This window comes from Balaenoptera ricei, chromosome 1 (assembly GCF_028023285.1).
Source record: "Balaenoptera ricei isolate mBalRic1 chromosome 1, mBalRic1.hap2, whole genome shotgun sequence".
Classification (NCBI taxonomy): Eukaryota; Metazoa; Chordata; class Mammalia; order Artiodactyla; family Balaenopteridae; genus Balaenoptera; species Balaenoptera ricei.
In genome coordinates this window covers 20,638,224-20,649,755 of record NC_082639.1, presented here as the reverse complement: position 1 = coordinate 20,649,755, position 11,532 = coordinate 20,638,224, and the positions used below count along the sequence as shown (strand labels likewise).

The 11,532-nt window shown below is 55.9% G+C and overlaps 1 protein-coding gene across 1 annotated transcript; it reads left to right on the top strand.

The window, feature by feature from the left end:
- The first annotated feature begins 446 nt into the window (after positions 1-446).
- Positions 447-6,504, top strand: ZNF683 (zinc finger protein 683). Its single transcript, XM_059895880.1, has 6 exons — positions 447-490; positions 908-1,035; positions 1,674-1,878; positions 3,237-3,931; positions 5,053-5,181; positions 6,181-6,504. Exons 2-6 carry the CDS (start codon positions 922-924, stop codon positions 6,502-6,504), a joined length of 1,467 nt encoding a protein of 488 aa, XP_059751863.1. The 5' UTR covers positions 447-490; positions 908-921.
- Positions 6,505-11,532: the final 5,028 nt, after the last annotated feature.

Genomic DNA, 11,532 nt, shown 5'->3' with positions numbered 1-11,532 from the left:
AGCCAGAGGGGACTTCTGCCGAGCCAGGTGAAGAGCCTCACCCAGGCCGCCTCTCCTTCTGGGGTGTTCTGAGACCTGGGGCAGGTTGGGAGGAGTCAGGGAAGAGGGAGAGGAGACCGGGTTTTGGAGGAATGAGACACCCGCGTGAGGCTGCCAGGCTCTGAGGGGCACCGGGGGTTAAGGAGGGTTACGGAGGGGAAGGGGAAGGGCCTCAGGACACTTGCCGAGCTGCGTGGTCCCTGGGCTGCGCGGCCCTCAGTGAAAGCAGCAGAGAAGTGAGGCGCTAGCTGATCAGACAGCTGGCACGGGGCAGCCTCCTGTCAGCCCAGTCAGGACCGGGGACTCTGGGTCCGCTCGCTCAGACCGCCCCTGCTGAGGAAGCTGAGCTTGGGAAGTCTGGGTGGCGGGACACTGGGGCTTCCTCAGCTGCCCAGAAAAGCTGTGTGGATGAGCTGGGGGGGCAGGGGCGCCCCTCAGTGCGGAGCCTGAGGTTGGTAGAGTCTTGGAATAGCGTCTCAATTCCCTGTGGCCCTGAGGAGGTCTGGAATGTTTCCTCAGATCTCTGAGCTCACCTGGAAGTACCTCCATGAGGACCTCCCTCTCTCCTCTCTTCCCCAGGGATGGGGATCAGGCCAGCTCTGCTCTTTGCCTCTGATTGGCCAGTCTCCATTCAATCCTCTTCTTGCCCCTACCAGGAAAGCATTATTGGCTTTGATGTCATTGCTGAGAGAGTCCTATCACATCAGCCAGTCCAACTCTCCCAGTTTGCAGATAAGGAAACTGAGGCCAGGAGGGGCAGTGACTGACTCAAGGTCACACAGTGGTTTCCTGGGAGAGCCAGCCCTCGAAGACAGGCTCTTATTTGGAGGACCTTCACTGCTCACCTGTGACTGACCTGTCTTCCCAGCAGGTAGTGGGGGCATGAAGGGGGAACCTGCTCCAGAGTTGGGTTGTTGCCACAAGACTAAGCCCCTGGGGAGCACAGGAGGCTCCCTGTCCCCCCACTCGGACTTCCAGCTCTGCCAAGGCGATCAGGTAAGGTGCGGTCCCATCCCCAATTTTGAGGCCAGGCTGCTTCTGGAAGGTGGGGATGTTAGGAAGAAGTAGGGGGAAAATCTGAAGGGACTTCGATTCCCCTGTTCCTGAGCACCCCTATCCCGGCACATCATGGGAATGTGCCCTTGGAAGTGCCAGAGACTCTCCTGTGCCCCAGGGTCCCGACTCTCCTGTGAGGCATGAGAAGGGACAGGGCCATGCAGGAAGCTTGGCTGTGTGACCGTGACCTGGGCCTTAGAGGGAGGAGGCTCAGGGCCCTCCTGTGGGGTACACAGTCTTTGATGAGGATTTTCTCTCAGTTCACCTTGGCTCCATTCAAGTAGGTAGTCTGAGGGTGGTCAGGAAGGAAGGGTAGGAGGAAGAACAGGGCTGAGTGAGGGGTTCTGGGGCAGGGGGAGGGTAATCCTGGGGGTGGACGTGTAAGCCCCTTGGGAACGCGGAGGAGGGAAGGGGAAACCATTTGAGTGACAGACATGGTGGAGGTGGGTGTATGTTGGGGGGTGGTCTTAGCTTCTCCTCCCCGTTTGGAAACCAAACTAGGGGTGGAACCATCCCAAGGGACTATCCCAGGGGACTCCCAGTCCCTAGCCCCCAAGCCCCTTCCCCCTGCCCTCCAGGTCTTCCCAGCCCTCAGGCCACTTCCAGACACAGTGGATGCCCATGGCCCGTCCTGTGCCAGCTGGCTGTGCCCCTTGCCACTGGCACTGGCCAGGTCTTCCCTGCTGGCCTGCCCTCAGGGCCTGGACGTATACCTGTGCACCCTGCAGTCGGCACCCCCGGGCACAGCCCCGCAGGGTCTCAGAGAGGATGCCTTGAGCACAAGTAAGCCCAGGGCACGGGGCTGCACCTTGGTGGAGGCTGGAGGTGGGAAGCACTGTTAGGTTTGGGGATGAGAGACATTGCGGACCCAGTGTCACTCATGAGGACAGAGCCTCAAGCACGCGTTACTGCCACATTTTGAGCTGGAGCTCTGCCTGGGGGTGCGAGGGGCTCTCAGGTGGTGACACGTGAGCAGAGGTGAGCAGAGGAGGTGAGCAGTGGTTTTCTCAGGCATGGGTATGGGATCTGGTGTAGGCGTAGCTATTCCCGGGGATTGAGAGTGGCGCTTTGTCTGCCTAGAACGTTTGAGCTAGAGGCTCCTGTTTCATAAGACAGGAGCCCTGGGAGTCAGGGAGTCGGGGGTGGAGTCCTGGTTCTGCCCTTTCTGGCTCCATGACATCATGGAGGCCAGTTTCTTCTTCCACAAAAGTACAATCTCACTAACCTATGTTCTACATTTATTGCTTATGATACACCATTTCCTTATGCAACTCGACCTGGAGGGCAGGGACCATGCTGCTGTGTCCTTTATTTCCCCAGCACAGAGTAAAGCAGCTCAGTAAAGCTGGTTGAGTGAATAAATGAGGATCCAAGCAGACAATCTACTTTTTAATCTTTGTACATATTTAGTATTTTACTTTATATCACTCCCAGTTTAACTCCTACCTCACTGGCTGTTGCACCTCAGTCTCCATTGCTTACTCTCCATTACTTACCTCCTAAGTCTTCCCCTGCTCAGGAACTCAGTCCAGAGCCGCCTCCTCCCCTGTTCCCATCTCCTCTCTTCTCCTCTCCTCTCTCTTCTTTCCCCCCTCCTCTCATGTTCTCTTTATCTAGAGTAGCAGTTTGATAGAACTTCCTGCAATAATGGAAATGCTCTGTACTTGTGCTGTCTGATACCTACTGAGCCTTTTAAGTGTGGCTAGTGCAAGTGAGGAACTGAAGTTTTTACTGTACTTATTTTAATCAATTTAAATGTGTCTGGTGGCTACCATTTTGGACACAGCAGATCTAGGACCACATTTTATGGGATCTCATTTGGGCCCATGGCACCCAGATTTATGTCTCCAGCTCAGGCTGCTCCATTAATCTCCAAACCAATTCACCCAACTACCCACTTGACTTCTCCACCTGTACGTCTAATAGGTTTCTTGAATCGTTTTCTCTCTCTGAAATCATTATGCGCTGCACAAATTCTAGCCTCTTTTATTGGCAAGGGCAATTGCAGACCAGGAAAGCCCAGAGAGGGGAGATGCCGTGCAGGCTAGAGCCGTCTCTCAGCTCCGAGCCAGGCAGGTTGATGCAGAGCAGAACTTTACCCGAGTCTGTGCGGCCCTGACCGTCTTCCCTTTCCTGCTCAGGGCACCAGCCACCAAGGCGGCCTGCCAGCTCCTCCAATGGTGAGAAACTCACAGCCAAGTACCCTCTGAGCAGGGACAAGATGGGAAGCCAGCTGGAAAGAGCTGGCGAGGGGTCCCCCCACCCATCCTTCTCTCCTCACAACAGCTCTTCCCCAAACCCTTGGCAAGATAAAAAGAGCCCCAGCCCCTTGCCTTTCTGCTCCTGGCCCCTGCCCACCCCCATCTCCAAAGAATTCCCATCCCACCTCCGCCCGGTCTATCCTGCATACCCACTTCTCCTGCCCTCACCTTACCTGGTCACCTGTGGGGGCCTACCTTCTGTGCAGTGTCCCCCCCTCTTCATGCTGCCCCAGAACACCTCCTACACCACCATGGCTGTGCCCAGCTTGCTGATGAATGTCTATGAGGCTGGGCACTCCAGCACCCAGGGGGAGACCCTGCACCCCTACCCAGGGGCCTCTCAAGCCTCTGGCCAAACCCAACCTTCCCAGGCCCAGAATCCAGGCTCTGCAGCTGCCAGGACCTACTCCACAGGGCTGGAGCGTGCTGGCTGGGTGGTTCCAGCAAAGTCGGCCCCGCCGGGCTCCCAGGCGGGCTCTTCGGCACTGCCTTATCCACTGAAGAAAGAGAATGGCAAAATCCTGTACGAGTGCAACGTGTGCAGCAAGAGCTTTAGGCAGATCTCCAACCTCAAGGTATCTACCTCTGGGCTCAGTGGCTCCCCTCAGCATCCTTCAATGACCCCCCTCCCATCTAGAATCAAGGACCTTACAGCCAGAAGGAACGCCTGGGCAACCTCTAGGGCCTATGACCTTGGCTGGTTCATTTGGCCCCTCAGTTTCACATCGGTAGAGAGGAGTCCTCTCCACACTAAAAGACTGTCTATGAAATCCTCTAAGTTAAAAATAGGGAAACTAAAAAAAAAAAAAAAAAATAGGGAAACTGAGAAAAGATTTGCCCAAGGTTACCTTGATTTAATGGTGCAGTCAGGTCTTGATCTCAGTCTCTCAACATCTAGAGCAAAGCCCTTTCTTGAGCAATCATCCTCTCTGATTCCCAGTTAAGCCTCCTCTTGTTTACTTATTTGAAGTTCAGGTGGGGGAACAGGTAGATTTTAGTGAGTCTAGACCACAGACCTGACAACCAGCCTCTTTCATGTGGAATCCTGCACATCAGCGCTGTGCTGTTAACATCATTATAGGCAACGTCCAGCAGGGGGCAACCATGGGCACATCTCTGTGTATCAGCAAACACCGGAAGCTAGGCGCGAGTTGGCACCTGCTGAAGTTGAGGAAAAGTTACGGTTATTGGGTTATTGGAGAACAGCCCTTCTGCATCCTCTAGGGCATGAATTCTTAAACTTTAACGAGTCTCAAACCACCTGGAGAGCTAGTAAACATGCAGATTCCTAGGCTCAGCCCCAGAGATTTTAATTCAGCTGGTCTGGGGTGGGACCTGAGAATCTGCATTTCTAACACTCTCCCAGGTGATGCTGCGGGTCTGTGGACCATACTTCGAGAAGCACTGCACAAGATACACACACACACACACACACACACACACACACACACACACACATACACAGGGTACCCCTCACCTGGCCTGCTGACCACAGCCATCTCCCCTCTTGCAGGGCAGCAGAGAGAGTGAGGGGATCCTGGGGAATGGTAGATTGGCCTTCAGGGAGGTGATACAGATGCAGGGGGATTGAGAGGCCTTGGTGCCTATGGGGATGTGGGTAGAGATTTGAAGAGGATCCCCGGCCCTGCTGGAGGGCTCTGGGCAGTTGGCAGCATTTCTCCCACACCTGGCTCAGGTCCATCTGCGTGTGCACAGCGGGGAGCGCCCGTTCCAGTGTGCCCTGTGCCAGAAGAGCTTCACCCAGCTCGCCCACCTGCAGAAGCACCACCTGGTGCATACTGGGGAGCGGCCCCACAAGTGCCCGGTGAGACCATCCTCCCCCTCCCCTGTACTCCTGCAGGCTGCAGAAGAATTCTAGGCCCCTGGGGGATGGCACCCGTGGCCTCCATTCCCCAACCATCCTGAGCAAGTGGAGACAGGACAGGAGGCAAGGGTTGGGGGGAAGAGGGAGGTGGAAGGGAAGGGCCAGGACGTGATATTGGAGGTCACCCCCTGGGCCTGGAGGGGAGAAAAGAGATGTATGTTTGTGGGGGGAGAAGAATGAAGTTAGGGGTCCTGGGGATACCCATTGCCTACTTCCCAGCATAGTTGGAGGAGTTAATGCTATAGTGTGTGTAAAGTATATAAACACGACTTATAACATCAGCTCATGTTAGCTCCCTCCCTCTTTGAGTTTCACCATGTTCCTTGGGAGGTCAGAAGGGCCCAGACTCTTTTCCTGTTTTAAAGAGGCAGAAATGAAAGCAGCATAGTGGTTATAGTCCGGGCTACCTGGGTTCAAAATCTCTGCCTCCAACTTGCTGTGTGAGCTTTGGCTAGTGGCTTCACTTCTCTGAGCCTCTGCGTTTAGGAGAGTACTTAGTCCTGCTTCTCCAGAGTCCTGGAGAAGACTAGTACACGAGAACAGTTCCTGGCATGTAGCAGCTCCCAGTAAATGTTAATTATGCCCACTGAAGCTGCAGCCCCACGTATAAGGGTTCTATGTGGTTATCTCATTCAGTCCACCATACCTATGAGGTTAGGTATTAATACTCTCATGTTAACAATAAGGAGAGCAAGGATCAGAGAGGGGAAGTCACCTATACAAGGTCATGCAGGGAGTAAAAGAACCAAGATACTAACCCACTCTGACTGGCTACAATCTGCCAGACACTGTGGGTCCCAGGGAGGAATCATGGGGGGAAAGCTTCCAGGCCTGCATTACAGGGAGGTGGTAGGGGGGTATTTTCAAGATGGGGAGGGGGAGCAGAGATCCTGGGTCAACCAGGTGGGCAGAGCTGACGCCAGTGCCCATTCCCATCAGATGTGCCACAAACGCTTCAGCAGCTCCAGCAACCTCAAGACCCACCTGCGCCTGCACTCAGGGGCCCAGCCCTTCCAGTGCAGTGTCTGCCCAAGTCGCTTCACCCAGCACGTTCACCTGAAGCTGCACCATCGGCTGCATGCACCACGGCCCTGCAGCCTTGCTCACACCCACCTGCCCCTGGCGTCTCTTGCCTGCCTTGCCCGATGGCACCAGGGGGCACTAGATCTTGTGGTGGCCCCATCAGAGAGGCAGATAGACTGGGACGTGGACAAGGTCAAGGTGTCCTCAGCATCCCGGGGAAAGCAAGGGCAGCCAGCCTGAGCAGTGGTGCCAGGACTGCCCTGGGGAGGGGGCAGGGGCAGAGCAATTAAAGGATTTTCTCTATGATGAGTTGAGGCCTCCAGAGCTTCAATAGTGGAGGGGGAGGTCACCATGTATTTGCCAGACTTCACACCCCACTCCACCTGGCAATTCAGGGAACACAGCCAGGAAGAGACTATGCTACCCACCGCGTGGGGTGGGTGCCTGCAGCCATCTACTCTGGCTGGGTTTGAGTTCCACTCTCTGTTAGGGACCTATCTGGGACCAGCCCCACCATCTCAGCTCGCTGATGGACAGTCCAGCCTTCCAGGTCGCTGCAAGGTGCAGACCGTGCTGCCAAGCACAGGACACACTGCCCTCTTTTCTGAACAGATGTTCCAGCACCTGCCCAGATGCCTGTCTGCTGCTTCCTGCAACGTTCTTGTCTCACAGTTGCTACGTGCTCCCTCAGCTGGTACTCCCTGCCGTGGTCAGGTGCGGCATACTCCTCCCTCTGTACATGCCAGGATCTGAGCTCCCTGTGGGAGAGGCAGGAACACAAGGATATCAGTGTCCACTCATGACCCACAAGCAAGATGTCCCCCTGTGTGTCAGGAGCAGTCATCACAGAGAACAAATGGCTAAGGAGGCACCAAGCTCGGGGAAGGGGTTAAGGTCCTACAAGGACTGCCGGCAGGGAAGAACTGGCAGAGAGCCTGGGGAACTGGGACCCTCCTGATGGTCTTTCTTCCTGCAGTCCCAGAGGATCCCCCAATGTGCAAGGTATGCCCCCCCGAGAGTTAAGAGAGGTAGCATCAGGTGGGAAAGGGTACTGCCCTTTGGGGGTACAGGAGGCCCAGGTTATAATCACAACAGTAGCCATTATTAAATCATAATAGCTGGCCAACTTCCAGCAGGGATCGCCGTTCGCATCCCTGTGGGTTTCGGATAGGCTTCCCCACCAGGGGAAGATTCCCCCACACACGAGATTCCTGCTGTGTCATAGGGTCTCCAGGACCGAGAGAGAACTCTCATAAGGGTCCACCATGGCAGGGTAAGGGCAGGGTCAACGTCGGTCCCCACCAGTATCGAGGTCTAGTTTCCAAGCCCACCTATCACCCTTTTGGCCCCGCCCAACATGCCAACCAATCAGGCTAGCCTCCCCAATCACGCCCATTCCCGCCCCTGGCTCCGCCCCTGCGTTCTAGCTCCTCCTTCTCCGGGGGGGCGGGAAAGACCCTTGGCTCAGTCCAGCCTCCTGGCCCCTTCTAGCCCCAGGACCTTCCTTTCCGGCCTACTTTGTGCAGGCCCAGCTTGAAGGCTTCCAGTACCGGGACCCAGTGGGCCCCTGGCGCTTCCGGAGGCCTAAAGAAGTAGCACAGACAGGGCCAAGAGCTGCAGCGGGGCGGGGGTGGGGGTGGGGGAAGCAAGGGTGGGGGGTGGCCCGGGTGGGGACGACCCCTGCAGAGCGCACCCCCTGCCCTGGGGCTTGGGCAGCATCTGGATCGGTCCTCACCCCGCGCCCGCACTGCGGGCCGGGCGCTGTTTGCTCAGGGGGGCGGGCCGGAGGAGGCGTTTCTCTGTAAATGAGCGGGATCCGGGTGGCCCCCGCGGCCCGGGATCGGTCAGGTGTCCTGACGCCCCGAGCCTGGGACCTTGCCCTTGCCATGGCCGAGCGGCGCGGGGGCCTGGGGGCCCGCCTGGCTCGCCGCCTGGCCAGGCTAGGGCTCCGGAGGGAGTGCAAGGGGAAGCCGATACCGGAGGAGGCCAGATCCCGGGATAGGTGAGGGGTTTGGAGGAGGGCCGCTCGGGGCGCCCCTGGGCCCAAGGGTGTGGGTGTGCGTCTTGGAGTGTACCTGATGTTCAAATATCCTGTATGAGTGTCTGGGAGCATAAAAATATACCTGTCGGTGTACCACGATTTTGGTTATGTGGACTTTATATTATAAAGTTCCTGTGCTTTTATAAAACTTTACAACAAATTTGCAATTTCCTAAGTCTGGCAGGTGGCATGCCAGGGAACTCCTGATTTTCTCTCCAGAGATAGTTGAAAGGCAAATATGGTGGCTCCTCCTGCCCCTGTGGACTTTCTTTCATCACAGGCCAGTTTAGCTCTGGTCTTCACGTCCCTTTGTCATGAGTATGACAGGTTCCTGAGCTGGCTTAGACTGCACTGCATTCGCCCTTAAATGCCATGAAGAAGTTTTCCCCCTGTCATCTCAGATTGTAAGAACATTAAACTTTTATTTGTCACTTGCTTGGTGCTGTACCTGGATTATCTCATTTAATCCTCGCAGCAGCCAGACAAGGCGGGTATTTTGTGTGAGTCAGATAAGGAAATGGAGGTCCAGAGAGGTTAAGTCACCGCCTCAGTCACACAGCTGGGAAGTGGTGGGGCTGGGACACAGGCTTAAGCAGTCTGACTCCAGGGCCCACATCCTGAAGCACTGGGCTGCTCTGTTGCTTGGAGAAATTTTGGGACTGCAAGCCAGGGGGCCGGAGCTCTGTCCTAACCCTAGATGCCGCTGGCCACGTGACCCTGAACAAATTGCTACATCTCTCCTAGCTGGTTCACTGTTACCTGATGTCTGAGAGGAAGGGAAAAGGCTCTGTGGGTGGCCAGGCTGAATGGCTGGGAGGGGCATAACGAAGAGGACCTCAGTAGCTCACAGGCCCTGTATCTGCAAAGAACATGGCGTGTGCTCTCAGGCACGGGGTGTTTGTGTCTCTGTGCAGAGACTGGGCAATTTGTTCTGATCTTATCATGACACGGCTGTCTCCAGCCTGCCCTGGGAGGAGTGGAGGCAGTCGTGGTGGGGCCAGAGTGAGGGGAGGAGTTTGTGCTGCTCTCTCACACAAAAGAGAGAAAGGAGGGGAGGGCCTAGCCACCCTATACCTGGAAGCCTGGATGGCCAGGGGTGCCCACACCCTGCCAGTGCCCTCCCTGGAAGTCACACCCCCTCCCTTTACCCTGTCTGGCAGGAACCTGCCCTATAGGCCCAGATGGCACTGCTCCTCCCTTTCTTTCCCCACTTGAGAGGAGGCAGGGCTGCGGGTGAGTCAGGGACAGGGAGAGCAGGGTAGGGACTTCGCATGCTCCTGGGCCAGCGTGATGATACATCCCATGTGTGCACTTGGACTTGGTTCTCACTGGCTGTGGGAATGGGACTCTGGCCCTGAGGCACAGGCCTCTGCTCCCTGCTGATTGCCTGGAGTGGGGGGCAGAGTGTACGGAGGGGGCAGCCAAGGCACTTCCTCATCTTGCCCCCATTAGCATGGTGATGCCCAACCAACCTTTGGAGTGATACCATCCTAGTGTCTTAACTCCAAGGCTCACTAGCTGTGTGACTCCAGGCAAGTCACTTTACCACTCTGGACCTCAGTTCCTTACCTGAAAAATGAGGACAATAATATCTACCTTTTAGGATTATTTGTAAGGCTTAAAGGAGATTATGTAGGCCTGGTACCTAGTGCTAAACCTGGCATAGGGTGGGCCTCAGCAAATGGCAAGCTTTTGAATTATTAGGGTACTGTCCTTTTTCTGTATTCTGGCCCTGATACAGGCCCAGGCCCATCCCATCCCTGTCTCTCTGTCTCTGGAGGTGGAGTGGACAGCTGGGGGAGGGAGCAGAGAGGAAGCTGCTGCATAGACCTCCCCTGCCCCGCAGCCCCGCCCCCCCCCCGAGATTTCAGGTGCTCATCCTGCCTGTGTGGGCCCTGAGAGAAGAGGTGGGAGAGCCACCAGGTCCAGTCTGGGGGTCGGAGAGGAGGAGGCTACTTCATTCCTTTCCCTGTGCTTCCTTCCCAGGCCCTGGGGTGGCCAGAGCTGCCCTGACCTGGCCCAGGGCCAGGGCAGCATCAGCAGAGTCAGCCTCAAGGTAGGAGAGAATACAAGGGTGGGGGAGTGTAGGGGAGCAGAAGCTCTGGGAGGGGCTGGGCCGGCCCTGAGAACCCTGACTTACAAGTTAGGCAACTGGAGTTCTCTCATCCCTCCTCTGCCACGGGTTCACTGTGTGACCCTGAGCAGATCACTTCCCACTTCTGAACCTCAGCTTCCCCATCTGCAAAATGGGGACAGTAATGCCTCTTAGGGCTGTTGTGAGAAATAACGTAACAGATGTAGAACCTCCAGTGCAGGGCCTAGATGCTCAGAAAACAGCTTCCTAATGTCGGGGCCCCTGGGGGAGGCATGTAGGGGCAGTACCTGTTCTCAGGACCCCCTTTCCACACTCCCTCCTTTAGCTTGACCTTCCCCATCTTTGACCCCTTTTCCCCACTTCCTGGCATGGCCCCCAGGGGTGACGCTGGGCCGGTGGCTTAACCTTCTGCCCGCAGTTTCCCCATCATCAGTGGGGACCTGAGCCATGGATTGGACAGAGACAAGGTCCCCCACTCCCCACCCCCTGGAGGAGCAGACGGCTTCCTCTGGAGGTGGCTCGAGCAGCCATGTGTCTCTCTGTGATCCTGAATACTATCGATAATTACTAGCATTTAATTGAGTACTGCTGGTACTCTGCATGGATTATCTCATACAATCTTCACGGCACTCCCAGGAAGCAATATTTTTATTATCACACCCATTTTACACATGGGGAAACTAAGATGCAAGAGGTATTGCAGTTAGAAAGTAACAGAGCGGAGAATCAAGCCCAGCTTGCCTTGCTCGGGGCCCCCAGATTAATCATCCAACCCTCCTCTTTCTTGAGATATTCAGCCTCTGGGGAGTGAGAAGCTGCATCTATTTCATAGATGAGTACATTAAGGCATTTGGGATCAAGGGCCTCTGCTAGGAGGAATTTGACCCCAGATTTGGCTCCTCTGTTGCCAGGGACACAAACCCATCCCTGAAAACTGGTGTTTTGGGTGGCAGTGTCCATTTGGGTCCTTGGTCCTGAACCCTCTCCCCTCACACCCACAGCTAGGCTGGGCCCCAGGGGAAGACAGCGGACAGAAGTCAGTGTTGTCCCACTTAGGCAAAACCTCTTTCCAGGCTCCCTCTTGTCCCAAGAACATCTCTATGCCCAAGTACCTCCTCCCAGGTGTGTTTGG

What these genes read in the sequence shown, in the direction of transcription:
- ZNF683 (XM_059895880.1), top strand. Translation starts at nt 922, where the DNA reads ATGAAGGGGGAACCTGCTCCAGAGTTGGGTTGTTGCCACAAGACTAAG. An exon ending in GGCAGATCTCCAACCTCAAG is followed by an intron (nt 3,932 to 5,052) that starts GTATCTACCTCT and finishes CACCTGGCTCAG; the next exon opens with GTCCATCTGCGTGTGCACAG. An exon ending in AGCGGCCCCACAAGTGCCCG is followed by an intron (nt 5,182 to 6,180) that starts GTGAGACCATCC and finishes CATTCCCATCAG; the next exon opens with ATGTGCCACAAACGCTTCAG.